The sequence below is a fragment of the Danio rerio genome, chromosome 7 (assembly GCF_052040795.2).
Source record: "Danio rerio strain M-AB ecotype USA chromosome 7, GRCz13ab, whole genome shotgun sequence".
In the NCBI taxonomy this organism is placed as follows: Eukaryota; Metazoa; Chordata; class Actinopteri; order Cypriniformes; family Danionidae; genus Danio; species Danio rerio.
The window spans coordinates 12,147,925-12,167,500 of NC_141027.1; the positions used below are offsets into that span (position 1 = coordinate 12,147,925).

Sequence of the window (19,576 nt, forward strand, 5' to 3'; positions counted from 1 at the left end):
ATCATCTATCCAATAAGTCCTTATATTTATCCATCCATCCATCCATCTGTCCGTCCGCCCAATCATTTTATTTATCCATCCATCTATCCATCAAGCAATCCACCCATACATCCATCAATTGTCATTTCATCCATTCATCCATCCATCCATCCACTTATTTTTATTTCTCTCTCTATCAGTCCGTCCATCCATCCATCCATCCATCCATTCATTTTAGTTATCATCCATCCATACGTCTATCTATCCCTCCATCCTTCTGTCCGTCCGTCCATCCATCCATCTGTCTGTCCATCCATCCGCCCAGACATTTTATTTATCCATCCATCTATCCATCCATCTTAGTTCATCCCTCCATCAATCCACCCATACATCCAGTCATATTAGTTATCATCCATCCATCCACCTATCCCTCCATCCTTCCGTCCGTCCATCCATCCATCTATCATTTATCCATCCATCCATTCTAGTTCATTCCTCCATCCATCCATCCATCCATTCATCCATCTATCCATCCATCTATCCTAGTTCATCCCTTCATTCATCCATTCTTCCATCCAGTCATTTTATTTATTCATCTATCCATTCATCCATCTTAGTTTATCCCTCCATCAATCCATCCATTCATCCGTCCAGTCATTTAATTTTTCCATCCATCTATCCATCCATCCATCTTAGTTCATCCCTCCATCAATCCACCCATACATCCAGTCATATTAGTTATCATCCATCCATCCACCTATCCCTCCATCCTTCCGTCCGTCCATCCATCTATCATTTATCCCTCCATCCATCCATCCATCCATCCATCCATTCTAGTTCATTCCTCCATCCATCCATCCATCCATCCATCCTAGTTCATCCCTCCATTCATCCATCCATCCATCCAGTCATTTTATTTATTCATCTATCCATTCATCCATCTTAGTTCATCCCTCCATCAATCCATCCATTCATCCGTCCAGTCATTTCATTTTTCCATCCATCTATCCATCCATCCATCTTAGTTCATCCCTCCATCAATCCACCCATATATCCAGTTATTTTAGTTATCATCCATATATCCATCCATCCATCCCTCCATCCTTACGTCCGTCCGTCTGTCCATCCATCCATCCATCCATCCATCCATCCATCCATCCATCCAATCATTTTATTTATCCATTCATCTATCCATCCATCTTAGTTCATCCCTCCATCAATCCACACATACATCCAGTCATTTTAGATATCACCTATCCATCCTTTCATCCATCCTAGTTCATCCCTCCATCCATCCATCCAGTCATTTTATTTATCCATCTATCAATCCATCCATCTTAGTTCCATAAATTGTCATTTCATCCATTCATCCATCCATTAATTTTTATTTCTCCCTCTATCTATCCGTCCATCTATCCATTCAGTCATTTTATTTATCCATCTATGCATGTTAGTTCATTCCTCCCTCCCTCCCTCCATCCCTCCATCCATGCATTTTATTTATCATCCATTCATCCATCCATCCATCCATCCATCCACCAATCAATCCATTCATCCTTTCATCCATCCATCCAGTCGTTTTAGTTATCACCCATCCCTCAGTCCGTCCGCCTGTCCAATTATTTTATTCATCTATCAATTCTTGTCATTTCACCCATTCATTCATCCATTCACTAATTTTTATTTCTCCCTCCATCCATACTTCCATTTTTCCATCCATCCATTCATCCATCAATCATTCATCCCCATAGATACTGCACATCAGACTTTTTTTAAAACTAGAAAAACTTGCTAAAATGCAATTCAATTACTCTCTTTAAATTTAAATAAATGCTTTCTTGCTCTCCTGTAATTGAGCACTTCTCAATCCAACCAATTCAAAGATCATCATCAATTCTATTCTGAATGCTGGTCAGCCCTTATACTCAAGTATCTAAGCCAGGGGTCACCAAAGTCAGCTCTGGAGGTCCGATGTCCTGCAGTGTTTAGCTCCAACTTGCATCAACACACCCGCTGGGAAGCTTAAAAATATACCTTGTAAGACCTTGATTAGCTTGTCGAGGTGTGTTTGATTAGAGCTGGGGCTAAAAACTGCAGGACACAGGCCCTCCAGTACAGAGTGTGGTGACCCCTGATCTAAGCAGAGATGCTACTCCAGTGCTAAACTGCATATGCATATCTCTGTCTCATGTAACACACTGATCTGTCCAGTTCTCCACTCATTCAGTGGCTGCTGTTTATGATTAATGTAAACACACTTCTGCAGATCAGCAATACTGCCCAATGACAGCAGATCAATATGACTGGAGCTAATAGATTGGCCTGCCGTACAGCTTTCCAGTCAAGAATGATCACATATTATCAGGCGTCTGTGTGGACATGACCGTCTGCCACTGAGTATCTTCAGCTCCATATCCTGTCTATTCCAGTAAACTGACACTGGGTTCAGAGGAAACTATTGACTGATGGTTAATAACTGAACACACACATGTACCAAGTCAAAGAGCAGAAAAAAAAACACACCTCGTTTACTCTTCAGATTGTGGGATTTCTTCATTCATACACCAGTGTTTGAAAGTTTATGGGTCAGCATCTTAAGCAATTAGTCAATTTACTTTAAACAAGTGAGTAAACCAATTGTAACTGTTACACTGACTTAATTTTTATAATTATACACAGTTCATTTACTTGATAATTTTTAGACATTTTAATTAAAGTAATCTAATCGCTTTAAAAGCTTCAGGTTTACTCAATTTTTTTTACAGCAAAGTCAACTAATCGCTTTAAAAGCAACAGGTTTTCTCACTTTTCTAAGTAAAGTCAACTAATCGCTTTAAAATCATCAGGTTTACTCACATATTTAAGTAAAGTCAACTAATCACTGAAAAAGCAACGAGTTTACTCAGTTTTTTAAATAAAGTCAACTAATCGCTTTAAAAGCAACAGGTGTACTCACGTTTTAAAAGTAAAGTCAACTAATAGCTTTTAAAGCAAGAGGTTTACTCACTTTATTAAATAAAGTCAACTAATCTTTTTAAAATCATCAGGTTTACTCATATTTTTAAGTAAAGTCAACCAATCATTGTAAAAGCAACGGGTTTACTCAGTTTAAATGAAGTCAACTAATCGCTTTAAAATCAAAAGGCTTACTCACATTTTAAGGTAAAGTCAACTAATCACTTTAAAATCATTAGGTTTACTCACATATTTAAGTAAAGTCAACTAATCATTGTAAAAGCAACGGGTTTACTCAGTTTTTTAAGTAAAGTCAACTAATCGCTTTAAAATCATCAGGTTTACTCACATTTTTAAGTAAAGTCAACTAATCGCTTTAAAATCATCAGGTTTACTCACATTTTTAAGTAAAGTCAACTAATCACTGTAAAAGCAACGGATTTACTCAGTTTTTTAAGTAAAGTCAACTAATTGCTTTAAAAGCAAAAGGTTTACTCAGTTTTTTTGAGTAAAGTCAACTAATTGCTTTAAAATCATCAGGTTTACTCACATTTTTAAGTAAAGTCAACTAATCGCTTTAAAATCATCAGGTTCACTCACATTTTTAAGTAAAGTCAACTAATCACTGTAAAAGCAACAGGTTTACATACTTTAAGTAAAGTCCACTAATCGCTTTAAAATCAAAAGGCTTACTCATTTTTTAAAGTACAGTCAACTAATCACTTTAAATTCAAAAGGTTTTCTCACATTTCTAAGTAAAGTCAACTAATCGCTTTAAAATCATCAGGTTCACTCACATTTTTAAAGTTAAGTCAACTAATCGCTTTAAAATCATCAGGTTTACTCACATTTTTAAGTGGAGTCAACTAATTGATTTAAAAGCAACAGGTTTACTCAGTTTTCTAAGTAAAGTCAACTAACGCTTTAAAATCATCAAGTTTACTGACTTTTTAAGTAAAGTCAACTAATCACTCCAAAAGCAAAAGGTTTATTGACTTTTTGAAAGTAATGTCAACTAATCTCTTTAAAAGTAAAGTATTCAATGTAAAAACAATGGGTTTACTCAGTTTTTTACGTCCACTAATCGCTTTTTACAGTGCATGTAAGAAATCATAGTTCATATGTGTGTTATGCATGTTGTTCAGTATTAGCTAATTTAATATTCATTCATCTCTGCTTTCAGTAGATGACTGACTGACCTCCCAGTGGCTAAAGATGAGTTGTGGACTGGCCAATCCGCTGGTCCTCTTTCTGATCTCATCAGCGAACCCGAAGCTCTCAGCCACTGGAAGAACAGCTTTAATGATGAACATGTCGGTTCCTTCCTTCATCTCCTCCTGCAGCACTCGTCCTTCACGCTTGGACAGAACGGCATACACACGACCTGCAACACACACACACAGGTTTATTTTTGCAAATTGTGGGGTTATACCATAGGTTTCAATTGTTTTAATATTGCACAAACTATATTTTCTATTGCTGTATTCCCAACCCTATTCATAGTCCCAGCTGGGCCAGTTGGCATTTCTGTGTGGAGTTTGCACGTTCTCCCCGTGTTGGTATGGATTTCCTCCGGGTGCTCCGGTTTCCCCCACAGTCCAAAGACATGCGCTATAGATGAATTGAATAAACTAAATTGACCGTAGTGTATAAGTCTGTATGTGAATGAGTTTATAGGTGCTTCCCAGTACTGGGTTGTGGCTGGAAGGGCATCCGCTGTGTAACACATATGCTGGAATAGCTGGTGGTTCATTTCACTGTGGTAACCCCTGATAAATAAGGGACTAAGCTGAAGGAAAATGAATGAATGAATGATTGAATGAATAAATGATATGGAACCTCTGGGAAAAGGATGCATGGGCAATGTCCTCATAAGTCACCTTCACCTTGTAATACATGCACACACATGTACACACATACACCTGCAGAGCATTATGTCTAAACATCTGCACAACCTGACCTCTTATTCACAGTTAATAAAGACACCACAGTGATCATTTTAATGTATTTAGCTTATTTACCTATTCATCTAGTGATGTTATATGTTTATCCAGATAATATTACATATTAGTTTTAATTTTTTTTAGCATTTTTGATATTTACAAAACAATGTGATTATTTCTCCAAAGATCAAATCATTTCATTGTTTTGTTCCATTGCATGTTTTGAATCAGATTTTATTTTAATATATCTGGTTTCATATCTATCCCAATTTTATTAGTTATATATGATTATTTATTGATAAATGATTTTATTATTGTAATAATCCATGTCATTTTTGAAGCATTTTTTCAAGTTATATTTGCGGTTAATTTGGTACATCAAGCTAAAGGTGCTGTATGAAGGTTTTTGACTCTTCTAAAGCATAAAAATACCATAAATTGTTTGCAGACATTAAAGAAGCATGCTCAGTGGACATTCTTGTTTATCTGAAAAACTATGCTGAAGTCAGATATTCTGCTTTGTAAATGTGCATTACATGCCATAATGTCTGTCTTTGTTTTGGTCTCTTTAACCGACCCAATGCCAATTTAGCCAATTACATTTCAGAACCCCCAGTTGCCTTGATGGAAAATAGCATATTTCATTCATTCAGTCATGACAGCTCTCAAAGTGTGTGTCCGTGACCGAAATGTGACCTCAGGTGGACAGTAGCAGACTCCGAAAAGAGACACAGATATGATGCCCTATCATACACCTGGCGCAATGTGGCGCAAGGCGCGGCGCAATAGTCTTTTACTACTTTAAGCTTGGCGCAAGGGTCATTTTGAGGTGTTGCGCCACCCTGTTTAAATAGCAAATGCATACACGCCCTAAAAGTGTTTGCGCCCTGCGCTTTGCGCTCTGCGCATGGACCGTCAAAATAGAGCCCATGGAGTGCCACATGAGCTGGTTTTTAATTAGAAAATAATATAAATATTAAACATTAGGTGAGCAGGTTACATTGTATCCCTGTGTCCTAACAACACACTACATAATGAGATTTACAGTGATAATCAATTGGGCTGTTTGCACCAGACGAAACACGACAGAAATTTAAATACAGCCATTCAGAAGCACAGAATAGTGCACTTACTGCACTCCAGCGAAATTGGTAAGGTTTATAATCTAACTAATACATATTAAACCTCTTAAACATTGTTAAATGTACTTGCTAAATCACTTATATGTGTTGGTCTTGAGTCACAGATCAAAAGTTTAATTTCAAACAGCTTATTTAATTTTCAAGATGTGAGGTGAACTATCTGCTGCTGCTTTCAGTAGTGTTTGCATTATTAGCATTTAACACTGAATAAAGCACATGATGTGTAAATGAGGTGATCCTTGTCAGTTTTCTGCTGTGCAGCTGCAAGAAATAGAAGCCTTTTCTAAAATATAAATTTCAGCTCCTTTTAATATTGAAAATATTCCTGCTATCGAGTGCCGTTGCTTTTAGTTTGAACATGATTTTAATCAGCTTTTAGGCTCAATAGTCAGGCACACTGCTGTTGTTGTTGTCAATCTGGCAACCTGCGCTTGCGTGTGTTTTAAACTAGGCATGCAATACCTAGTTCAACCACTGGGTGCCAAACTTACATACTGCACCTTTAAATAAAAAATAAATAAAAGTTTTTTGTATATTTAATTTCATTTTAGTCAAAGCTCATTTTAATAAAATTTCAAACTAGTAGTAAAATATAAAAAAATTAAAAAGGGTAAAAAGTAAAACAATAAAAAGGAAGGTTCGTTTTACTTATTATATTCTTTTATTGACTTAGTTTTGTGATTTTGTTTTTTATCAAATAATTTTTTGATTGTTTAACTTTTGCTTTATTTCAGTGACTGAAAAACAATTTTAATGCAGCAACCATCATCAATAAACCTTCAAATTTAAAAGCGCACAACCACCCTTACATAATAATGACCTGGAAACACACACACACACACACACAAAATCTATCATCACAAGCCAGAAACCCACACGTTATCAGATTTTTGTTCAAATTCAACTGCGACGGACATCCTTCTCCTTTAGAACACACGCACACACACAGAGGAGAATACGTGGAAATGACGAGAGAGAAACTCAATGCGAGTGTATTTTGGAGTTTGCAGTGTAGATCAGCATGAAGCTCTGTCTGACACACACACACACACACACACACACACACACACACACACACACACACACACACACACACACACACACACACACACACACACACACAAACATCTATAGCAGGTCAAGACCTCTGCACATCTGGGCCAAGAGTGTTCACCTTTGATACTGCGCTATTGATGCAAGCGTTAAACATACAGAGGGAAACAGGATTTTCAGTGCTCTTGAAGATTGATGGAGTATGTTGACACACTAGTAGTCAAAGTTTTGGGATAGTACGTTTATTTATTTATTTTTTAAATATTCTGAATTTAAAGGGTGCAGCCTTTAAAATAAAATATAAAAAAATAAAGCAAAAACTGTAAATTATAAAAAAATTAAAATAAAAATAAAAACTTTTTTTGTTGTATTTAGTTTAAAATGGTTTTTTTTCAGCAACTTTAGTCTTTATGATCGTTCAGAAAACATTACATTTCACAGCCATATCACCCTGCAGCCCAAGACCGGGTTACTCACTGAAGCTAAGCAGGGCTGAGCCTGGTCAGTACTTGGATGCATGACCACATGGGAAAACTAGGTTGTTGTTGGAAGTGGTGTTAGTGAGACCAGCAGGGTGTGCTCAACCTGTGGTCTGTGTGAGTTCTAATGCCCCAGTAAAGTGAAGGGGACCTTATACTGTCAGTCAGTGCCATCTGTTCCAACCCCTGGCAGTCTCGGGGAGTGGGGTTGCATATTTAACTGAGGATTTGGTTACGCAAAAACTCAAAAACAAATTGTGTTACAAAGTAAGGATGGACAGCAAGAATACGTGGAAAAATAAGTGATTTATTTACAAAAAGTGAGGGTGAATCAGTGAATGGGGTATTTACAATATATACAATGTCAAAATCAATAAACAACGAAATGTTAGAAAGACTGTCTATGGGTGAAGCTAAATAAAAGAACCAAACAGTCTGAACAATAATCACAACAAATCCCTTATAATCTAATCTAATAAACAAAAGATATGAAAAAGAAATCTTCAACGTCAATGACATCCTTCTAATCTACACTGACTAACAATTAAACCAAAAACACACAAGTTGACACACACAATGAGTCAGAGAATCTGCTCCTGAACTAACAGACTGAAGACCTTTTAAAGGCCAGGTGGCATGCCGCGATTGGTGGGACTTGAGCAGAGTGGTAACTAATCAAGTAGCAGGAGAGATGGGATTGGTTGCAGCAAGAACAAGTGAAACAGCCAATCAGAGACAGGAGTAGGTGGAGCAAGTACAGAAGTGGACTGGGTGACAGACAGAAAGACATGATGACACACAAAAATTAAACAATAAAATCACCAAGTAAGTGCTGTCATGTAAACATCTTTAAGATGAGACGTTAAAGAGAGGTCTTAGGATTAAAAAGAGTAGTGGTGTAGTGTCCGCTGTCCGGGCCAAATTCCCTCCATTGGCCCTTACCCATTACGATCTCCCAATCATCACCATCTACCGAATTTACTCTATCACTATCGCTATCTAAATACACAATATATTTTATAATTTGAGATGATGCCAACCACAGAGCACTTTCAGAGGTCTCCATAATCGTGGACCAGGTCGTATCCTGAGCAGATGTTGTGGTGGTCATAGAGGAGTGGAGAGCGTGAGACTGATTCCTTGAAAGACCCCAGTGACAGATTAGTCTCAGCATTGATCCCATGGGTCAACCTGAACACCCACCGGTGACCTACTCACCACGATGGACGTCCAGCATTCTCCAGCCTTCGGTGCCTAGACTGCAACTCTGCACAAGAAGTTTGGCCAGAGGAGAAATGGTCGTCCCCAACTGAACCTGGTTTCTCTCGAGGTTTTATTTCCTTCACTTTCGTCAATTGGTAAAGTTTGTTCCTATAGCTGCTGTCACCATTGGCTTGCTTGGATAGGGACTTGAAGAGCTGTGCATCAATGGATTTGCTCTTCAGGGTTTGGACTTTCAGCAGTGAATATTAAATCACACTGAACTGAACTAAACCGAACTTCAACTCTGAAAACTGAACTGACACGGTTTCAGTTTACTAGAGCTTCTATGTAAAGCTGCTTTGAGACAATCTACATTGTAAAATTGCTACAGAAATAAACATGAATTGAATTGAAAGTATTGATACTAACTGAATGCAATACTGTATCATTTCATATATTTCAGTATCAATATGTATTGCTATTTTGACAACACTACTATCTATTATAAAACCAACTCTTACAGAAAACCTTCTAGATTTACATATTTAAAATCCATAATTCTGAGAGACTTTTTCTTCATGGTGGCAAAAAAATGTCCAAAAGGTAAAAAAAATTCCTGATTTTGTGATACACAAACACACACAAATTGATACATTCACAATGCTGTATGACACTGTGAAATGGCTTCAGTAACAAAAAAACAATGATTTGCAACAGGAGTGTGTAATGTTGGCCCTTTAAGATCTTCAATGCATACGTGCGGGACGTTTATCTTGTCTGGAAACATCTGCGAAACATACACCTGCACATCAACAGCGTGACCCAGTTCTGGGGATATGGAAAACATCCTGCCAGGGAAAAATGAAGTTTATGTATTTTATATTCAGGACCATTATCTCCTCTAATACACTCCAGCTGCGCTCCCGAACACTCCCGCTCTCGTCTCCACAACGCAAACCTCTGCTTTTACACATCTCAAACACCACCAACAAAAAATGACCGGGAAGGTCATTTGCACCATTTGTTCAAATATTTGGCTATTTTCTCCCCTTTGGCCTCGGTTGACTGATTTTCTCAGAGGTTTTGGTGCTCGCGGGACGGGATTCTCTTACTCCTTCAACTGGGTTCATTTCACACAGGCATGTCGGCCAGACAATTTAGCTTTTGTTCTGGACGCTGCCGCTATGACGGCATCACACTGGTACATGGCTGTTTCACATCAGCTTTCAATCAAGAACCAGGGAGAATTTCCCTTTCCTGCACGGTATATATAGGCGTTTTCAGCATATCCCACTGTGGATTTATTTAAGGTATAGGTTGACTTGTATATGGGCTTCACTGATTGGTTTGACTGATGTTTCTGCCAAAAATGATCATTGACTTAATCGCCATTCCAAACTACAACCTCAATTCAGAAAAAGTTGGGACAGTATGAAAAATGCAAATAGTTAAAGAAAGTAGTGATTTCCAAATTTACTTTGACTTGTCTTTCATTGCAGACAATATGAAGATTGTTCAAAAGGTCGACATTATGCAGTCAGACAATATGAACATGAAATATTTCATGTTTTGTCTAGTCAACTTCATTTCATTTGTAAATATACATGCTTTCCTGTCATTCAGATCTGCAACACATTCCAAAAAACAGTTAGGAGGGGAGCAGTTTAGGGCTAGTAATCAGGTAAACTTGGTTAAATAATGATGTGATTTGATACAGGTGATGTCAACAGGTAATAGGGTCTAGTCGACTGATAGGGTGAAGGTCTATTCCTTTAGATGGGCTGAGATTCGCCAACAAATGCATGAGAAAATGATTGAAATGTTTAAAAACAATGTTCCTCAAAGAAAGATAGCAAGACGTTTGGATATTTCACCTTCAACAGTGCAGAAGGTCAAGGAATCTGGAGGAATTTCAGTGCGTAAAGGACAATGGCACAAGCATAAGCTGAACAACCCTGATCTCTAATCCCTCAGGCGGTACTGCATCAAGAATTGTCATTCCTCCACAAGCGATATCACCACATGGGCTCAGGACTACTTTGGCAAACCTTTGTCAAGTACCACAATATGTAGTTATATATATATAATACAAATTCCAGTGAAAGCTAAACTGTGCCAAAAGAAAGCCATATGTTAACAGTGTCCAGAAGCGCCGTCAACTTCTTTGGGCTTAGAGGCACCTGAGATAGATCTTCACACATTGAAAACATGTACTGTGGTCAGATCAGCATTTCAGGTATTTTTTAAGAGAAACGGACACACTGTAAAAAATGCCGTGCTTTCAACGGTAAAAAACTGTAAAAATGCTACAGTACAAATCTGTAACCTGGTTAACAGTATATTTCCTTAATATATACGGCGAATAACTGTAAATTGACTTTCCCAGAAATTCCCTGCATGGCACATAACTTTTTATGCATTTGGTTGACATTAATATGGATCTTTTTAGTTGTTTCCCCATCAGTTATGTACATTAGAGATTTATGTTACATCTAATGCTGATAAACAATGTTTATTTCATGACTTTGCGTGTTACCATACTGGTGTTTAGTAGCTGTGTGAATGACACTGAGCACCTTCTATATGCTGATACTCTTTTCTGCTGATTGATGATTGTGATGAGCATCGGCTCATTATGTAACTTCCTCATCACCACCTGCATGTGGGTGTGCTAACGTGTCTAACTGTGTAACAAAAGATGTGTAGATGTTGATCATTCAAAAATACAGACATATTACCTCGATAAATTATTAAAATACGGTAATTTACTGTAAAAATGAAAAATTACTTTTACGGTTTGTAACGTGTTTTTAACGGTAAAGTACTGGCAACCACAGCTGCCGTTTTTTTACCGTAAATTTTACGGATTTATTTTTTACAGTGGACACTGTGTGCACCACAGAAGAAACGTACTATCCAGACTGCTACCAAAAACAAGTCCAAAAAACAGGGTCTGTCATGGTATGGGGTTGTGTCAGTGCCTTTGGCAAAGGTAACTCGCATTTCTGTGATGACACCATTGATGCTGAAAAGTACATCGAGATTTTGGAGCACAATAAGCTGCCTTCTTTTCCAGGGACACCCATACATATTTCAACAAGACAACGCAAAACCACATTATGCATACATTACAAAGTCCAGGCTGCAGAGGAAGAGGATACAGGTACTTGACTGGACTGCCAGCAGTCCTGACCTGTCTCCAATAGAGAATGTATGGTGCATTTTGAAGCGCACAGCCACAAGCCACAGTGTTGCTTACCTTAAGACTTGTTTGCAGGAAGAATGGGACAAAATTACACATGAAACACTTCATCCTTTTGTGTCTTCAGTCCCTAAACGTCTTTTAAGTGTTGAGAAAAGTAATGGCAACATTACAATGAGGTAAATACTTTACTGCTCTAATTTTTTTTGAAAGGTGTTGTTAGAACCAAAATTGGAATATGTGTTTATTTTGAGTTGTATATAATTATTATAACACATCAAATAATGTTTGCTGTATTATCTGCAATTAAATACAAATTAAGTAAATTTAGTGTTTTATATACTGTCACAACTTTTTTTTTTTTTTGATTTGGGGCTGTAGTATGACTCTCATTATTCCATAAAAAAGGTAGATTCTGATGAATGTCTTGGCCACTGTTTGTAATTTAATGAACGTAAATGACGACTGGGACCATCGCACTTCACAAAAGTGCCATAAAAGGATCATAAAAGTCTCATATTCCAGGTCATACGATAGTTTTGTGTGGAGAACAGATTGGAGTAAAGGTCATTATTCACTGATTCGGGTTTCTACCAGTTTTGAATGACATCAGGGTGAATGAATAATGATTGGTTTTGGGTGGACTATTCGTCTAAGTGGCTTTTTCCTCTCAGTTTCAGTTTATTTTAAACCCCATTAAACATGTGACTGTCAGAAAAATCTTTTTTTCATTTGATGTTTTAACATATAAGGGGTCAATGTGCCTTAGAAACATTTTCAGAACTCAAACTTTCTTTTTAGTAAAACCAGCATATATTGGCAAAACTGGCAAAATGACAGCTTGTTACATGAGCTTATTTATTAGTAAAAGAGCACTTAAAATGGCTCAAATTTTAATGGTAAAAAAAAAACTAGATAAAAGATACAGTAAAAATCTGCAACCTGACTAACAGTAAGTGATCTTATTAAATACAGTGAGTAACCGTAAACTGACAATCCCAGAATTCCCTCCATAACGCTTTTTATGCTTTTTTTGTTGATATTACTATGGCTCTTTTTAGTTGTTTTGGAGTTGTTTTTCTCAACAGAGATTAAATTAGAGTTTAAAATGATATATATTTTAGATAAATAACTCTTCTCTTCATTACTTTAGTTTCATCTGTGTTACCTTAATGGTGTTTAGTAGTTGTGTAAATGACACTGAGTGTCTTATATATATTAGTATGCCTCTCTGCTTTTGAAAAAGCTGTTTGTAATGAGCTTTGGTTCATCATGTGACTCTCTCATCACTGTTTTTATGTATACAAAGGTAAAATGTGTACACTGACAAAAGTCTTGCTTCCTATGCAAGTTTTAGGAACAAAAAAATAATACCTTTACTTTTAGTTGATAATTTGGTATCAGAAGTGGCTAATATAAAAGGCAAAGGTCTCTAGATTACGCTTATTTTACCAAAATAAAATATGATCATGCCTTAATTTTGAATTATTAAATTAGGACAGTAAGGTTTGACTTTGCTTGAACAAAAGTCTTGTCACTTATCAGAAATAATGTCCAGTATATAATATAAAGTCATGCTGCAGTGGAAAAAAATAATTATTATTGTGTATGACTCCCATGAGCTTGGAGGTCTGCATCCATACATATCTGTAATGAATTAAATAACGTCATCTGGAATAGAAAGCGTTCTTGCTGGACTTCTAGAGTTCATCAAGATTCTTTGGATTCATCTTCAATGCTTCTCCTTCATCTTACCCCAGAAATGCGCAATAATGTTCATGTCTGGTGACTGGGCTGCCCAATCCTGGAGCACCTTGACCTTATCTGGCAGGGATCGGGCTTTTACTGTGGCAGCACCAAAATTGTGGAATGAGTTGCCGTTGTATATTAGACAAGCCTCTTCCATTACTGTTTTTAAATGTCTTCTTAAAACCCACTTGTTCAATTTGGCTTTCAGCACAGCGTGAGATGTTGACATTTTATGTTTATTTACTTGTATTTAGGGTTGTAACGGTATGAATTTTTTACGGTATGATAATCGTCTAAAACAATACCACGGTTTGACGGTTTCGCGGTATACGGTATGATACAAATGTTACAAAATAATAGAACAGTGAAGCAAATTTGACTTTTTCCAAATAATATATTTTCAGTTACTATAAACAACACCACTTACAATGAACAAATAAAAAAAATAAGAAAATAATAAATAATGTGTCAAAGTCCAAATAAAGTCCAAATAAACTTGGTGCAAATCCTCAGTAAAAAAATAGATATAAATATTTACTATACTATAAATAGTTACATAACGAAACTAGATTCAATATGGAACATCCTTAGGTTTTATGTGCCAGCATGGATATGGTTGTCTATGGATTTGGATATGGTTGTCTGCAATGCAGACAAACAGCTGCACCTTCATTTGCGTCTTTTGAAAACAGCAAGAGCAGCAGTTCGTCTTTGCTGTGTCACTGTTTTGTCATGTTTCTGTGCTGCTGTGCATGCAAAAGTACTTAGTATGAGAATTATTTCATGCAAAACTTTTTTTTTGCATTTTATTTAGCCGCGCATAAATGTATGCCTATCTCTCATTCCGTGTTGTTCAAAAAGCTCATTGTTGGTCCACAAACAAAAGCGAAACCTATGCTTATTGGTTGTGATATAGCGAGTTTGAACCAATCTGGGCATGGAGGAGGGACAATGCATCAATGTATCATGTCTGGTTTGTCCGGAGACACAGTGACGAGCGTTTCTTTGTCAACTCAGCGTTGTCAAATTTTGATGACGTAACCGCACTGATTCCGGAGCCTCTGAAAGTCCGCGTTACGTGATACAGCACTGTAAAGCTGAGATTCTCTTCTTTATGCCAATCTTTGAATTGTATAAATCGGATCAGCGGATCAAAAGTTATTAAACATTTAAGAGCAATACTTATTTTTAGCCGCGGGCGGCTGTCTCAGTCTTTAAGGGTTAAAACCGTTGAGATGCAATTGTTCATGGTATGATAATCGTGCACGTTCAAATCGTGGTAAACCGTCATACCGGTATATTGTTACAACCCTACTTGTATTTTAAAGTTTGTTTTACTCTCTGTTGTCAGCACTTTGGTCGACTGCGTTGTTTTAAAATGCTTTAGAAATAAATTGAAGTGAATTGAAATATTTGCTTACAGGAACCTGTGTGGAGGCTGAAGTATGAGGAGCAGCGTTATCCTACTGAAGAAGAATTTGCCCTCTCCTGTGGTTTGTAATGTAATGGGCAGCACAAATGTCTTGATACCTCAGGCTGTTGATGTTGCCATCTACTCTGCAGATCTCTCACACACCCCATACTGATTTTAACCCCAAACTATGAATTTTATTCACCAAACTTGACTGATTTCTCTGAGAATCTTGGGTCTATGTGGGTTCCAATTGGTCTTCTGCAGTATTTGTGACGATTGGGATGCAGTTCAACAGATGATTCAACAGAAAAATCGACCTTCTGCCAAGTCAAGTTATTATTTGCTGCTCTTACAACTGGGATCGATCACAAGACCTTTGTCGGGTAGATGTTAGTGTAGATGTTAGTACTTCAAACTGTTGGTGCATTGATATTAATATTATGGAATACAATAGTTAACTGTAAATAATTCAAAAACTTTTCTAAGGTTCCTATCACATTTCTGCCAACCACAGCTGCTGTTTTTACTGAAAAATTTGATGGATTTAGTTATATATTTTTTTCAGTGCTTTGGCTAAACTCAGCATAGACTAGGGGTGCCCAAACTTTTTCCTATGAAGGGCCAAAAACCAAACTTGATTGAGGCTATAGTGGGATAAAGGTAAATATAGTTGCCATGGGTAATTTCCTAGTTTAATAAATAATGTTTAGAAATGACTAGAAAACATTGCTTTATATTAACCAATACAGTAATTTTTTGCATTTAATAATGAACTTATTACAATAAAATCAAAACAATCTCATTTATAACGGAATTACACTAGCTTTTGGCTTGATTTGCTCAATGATGTCTTCTGCATAGTCCTCTGTTCGTGAAGTTACAGTATTTACATTTTTAAAAAATCTGATTCATTCACAAAATTTAATTGAAACATTTAATTTCATTTTGCTTTTTTTAGCTCAGCAATAAAACAAACAAAAGTTACGTAATATTAGAAATGACGATCTCTGTTTTTAAAGTCATTTGCTCCAACCCTCTCCATTATACTGACTTCTCCTCTGAGATAGGATGGTGGGCCAAATCAAAGGTTACAATGTGTTAACTTTGGCCCGCGGGCCCTACTTTTGGCATCTCTAATATAGACAGAGTTTTGGATCTATTTAAAGGGCACCTATGGTAAAAAATCTACTTTTCAAGCTGTTTGGACAGACATGTGTGTAGGTATAGTATATAGACCATCATATTGGGGTGATTTAAACACACCCAGTCCTTTTTTTTCAACATAAAAACGGTGGACCGACCGCAACTTGACGTAGGAGAGCGGTTCCCCTGCCCACCAATATTGATTGACAGCCTCGCGTCACGATCGTATCCTCAATTTCCTGTTTCACATTCGTCATTTTTACCATTTGAGTCAAAGCGATATCACTAAAGCTAAACCTTGCTTTATTTTTAGATGTAAGGCTCATTGGACTCAACACAAGATCAATATTCTCCACATTATCGCTGTAATCAAAATTATTGCTTGTACCTTTTGGTAGGTTTGCAAACGTATACTTTTCACTGCGTGTACTTTAAACTTCAGCCGTTTGCATTTCTCGCGAACACAGAAGCTCCCTGTGATCTTAGGTGCAGCTGGAAAAGTGCAAGCGTGTTGCCTCATAACAAACTTGCCTGCAGGTCGCACACCAGAAGTGCCTCTCTGCGTGGTTCGGCACCGTGCATTTTGGAGTTCTGGGCAAGGGTTTCTGTCGGGGTGCAAGCGGCTTGGCAGCTGCGGCGCCGTTGTGTTTGCCCTGGTGGAGGGCTGTGTTTGGAGTTCTGGAATGCATGGCGCTGCGTGGCGCGATGATCCGGGACACTTCATGTTTCAACCGCGCCACTGAGAGTGTCAGGTGTGCCGTGTCACGGTTCATTCAGTGCCTCAGTCAAAGTTAATTTAGTGTGTGTGGTTATTAGTCTCGGTGTACAAGCTCGGCAATTGTACACCGAGACTATACAAAGACACATTTTGTCTTTGATTTTGTACTCTCTGCTTGGTCTGTGTCCGAGTCGTACATGTTCGGCTGAATGCTGATCTCTCTGTCAGCCTGTCTGTTGCAAACAGAGAGTGTGGGAGATCTTGGCTCCGCCCCCTTGTTTCGTTGGGCGGGAAGCCGAAACTAATTTTTATGTGAAGCAACAAGTCCCTAAAACAGCGAGCAGTGTACGCGCCCCCAACATGACACTTTTTAACACATTATAAAAAAAAACATCTGAACTGTCTTGTTGAACTGAGCCTAAACTAGCACACTCAGACTTTTAAATCCAAGGCAGTCTTTTAATCAAAGAAACGTGAATAAACTCAGCTTACCCAGGACCTCAGCCGTGGCCATGATCTCGCAGGTGTACATCGCAGCCATGAGTCGCTGAGGTTTGGCTTGGAAAGCGTATCTGCAGGCCTCCTTCACAGCGGCTATCAGCTGACCTGAAAATGGCCCGTAACAGTCAACCGAACTCCCAGCAGCCTCTGCTTTGCTCCGACTTCGGCTAGAGCTCACAGGAGAGACTTCTGAATGTTCATTATTAAACTCTGCAGGCTGGGAACCTTCATCTACGGAGTCTTGCTGAGCTACAGTTGTGGAAATCTTCATGTCCCAGGACTCCACAGAGAAGCACACACCCATCAGAGGCTCTTCACACATGGGGCCGGCGAGTGTTGCTAACTGGAAGCCGTTGGCAATGCTGTTGTCGAGGTCTCGAAGCGCGCTGGACTCAGTTTTCTCGGTTTCCAGACACTGCCATACAGAGGGTCTTCTGTAGCCCTCGATGCTGTTGAGGAGGATATTTGGGCCACAGCGGCGAGGACCAAACGCCCAGATATGATCCACTGCATTTCTCCATTTGTGGCCCTGCAGGTGGCTCTCCAACTTCACCTTGAAATGAAAATTAATGACAAAATTAAGCTAAATATTTAAAAACCATATATATATATATATATATATATATATATATATATATATATATATATATATAGTTGAAGTCAGAATTATTAGCGCCCCTGTCTTTTTTTTCACCAACTTCTGTTTAATGGAGGGAAGATTGTTTCAGCACATTTCTAAGCATAATAGTTTTAAAAACTTATTTCTAATAACTGATTTATTTTATCTTTGACATGATGATAGTAAATATCATTTTACTTGATATTTTTCAAGACACTTCTATACAGCTTAAAGTGACATTTAAAGGCTTAACTAGGTTAATAAGGTGAACTAGGCAGGTTAGGGTAATTAGGCAAGTTATTGTATAACGATGGTTTGTTCTGTAGATTATTGACAAAACAATTAGCTTAAAGGGGCTAATAATATTGTCCAAAAAATAATTTTTTTAAATTAATAACTGCTTTTATTCTAGCTGAAATAAAACAAATAAGATTTTCTCCAGAAGAAAAAAATATTATCAGACATACTGTGAAAATTTCCTTACTCTGTTAAAAATTGTTTAGGAAATATTTAAAAAAAATAAAATAAATCAAAAGGGGGCTAATAGTTCTCACTTTAACTGTATAAAAAAAGACAGAAAAAAGACAAATAAATGGACCTGACTCCAGGGGTTCATAAAAGTGATTATAATAGTGTATTATGCCAAGTAACAAAAATGATTTAATTTTTATTATTTTAATTTTAGTCGACTAATCTTCCAACATGTCTACTGTTCTATAATGTGTTTACTAATGAGAGTGCCATCAAATGTCAATAATAATATCCATCAATAACAAATTACAATCATCCGATTATCAAATCAAATCTCAACAAATAAAATCAAGTACCACCGAGCATAATTCCAGTTCAAAAAGCTCAGATAGATAAAGCTCGGATAGACAAAAATAAAACCTTAAAAAACTTTAATAGACCTTGCATCAATAAACTGTTAATAATATATTATTGGTATTATGGTGTCATGTTTTAGTTTTGCATTTAAAATTGGCATCTCCTATGTTTTCATTCTCTTGTCTTTTTCTTGCTAGCTACACTAGGGCCCCAAAAAGTGGTATGGTTAGATATTTTGGGACTTTTGACATTGGACGCAAACCATTACACCTATTGTAAACAAGGTCTAAAAAGGATAGTTCACCCAAAAATAGAAATTCTGTCATTATTTACTCACCGTTTACTTTTTCAAACCATCTTTGAGTTTATTTCTTCTGATGAACACAAAAGAAGATATTCTGAAGAATGCTGGTTGTTGCCACCCATTGACTTCTATAGGCAGTTTTCTTTCTATTACAGAAGTCAATGTGTTCCATCTACCATTATTCTTCAAATTTATATATATATAGCCAGGAGGTAGAATAAATGACAGAATACATTTTTTGGGGGATAAACTATCCCATTAATGGTTTATTGAGGTTTACCTTGAAGTCCTGTATGTTGTCCAAGATCTTCTGGCTGATGTCCAGAGTCTTGCCCTCACGGACG

At 37.3% G+C, this 19,576-nt stretch overlaps 1 protein-coding gene across 2 annotated transcripts in view; it reads right to left on the minus strand.

Moving 5' to 3' along the window:
- efl1 (elongation factor like GTPase 1) overlaps positions 1-19,576 on the minus strand; it is a 227,931-nt gene that overhangs the window by 18,845 nt on the left and 189,510 nt on the right. For both annotated transcript variants that reach the window (XM_087260207.1, XM_087260208.1), the window contains exons 18-20: positions 19,513-19,576; positions 17,473-18,034; positions 4,134-4,318 (exon numbers count right to left, since the gene is read on the minus strand). The exon at positions 19,513-19,576 is cut by the window's right edge and continues 315 nt beyond it. In XM_087260207.1, coding sequence (XP_087116333.1) covers positions 4,134-4,318; positions 17,473-18,034; positions 19,513-19,576 — 811 coding nt within the window. The remainder of the gene's footprint in view (positions 1-4,133; positions 4,319-17,472; positions 18,035-19,512) is intronic.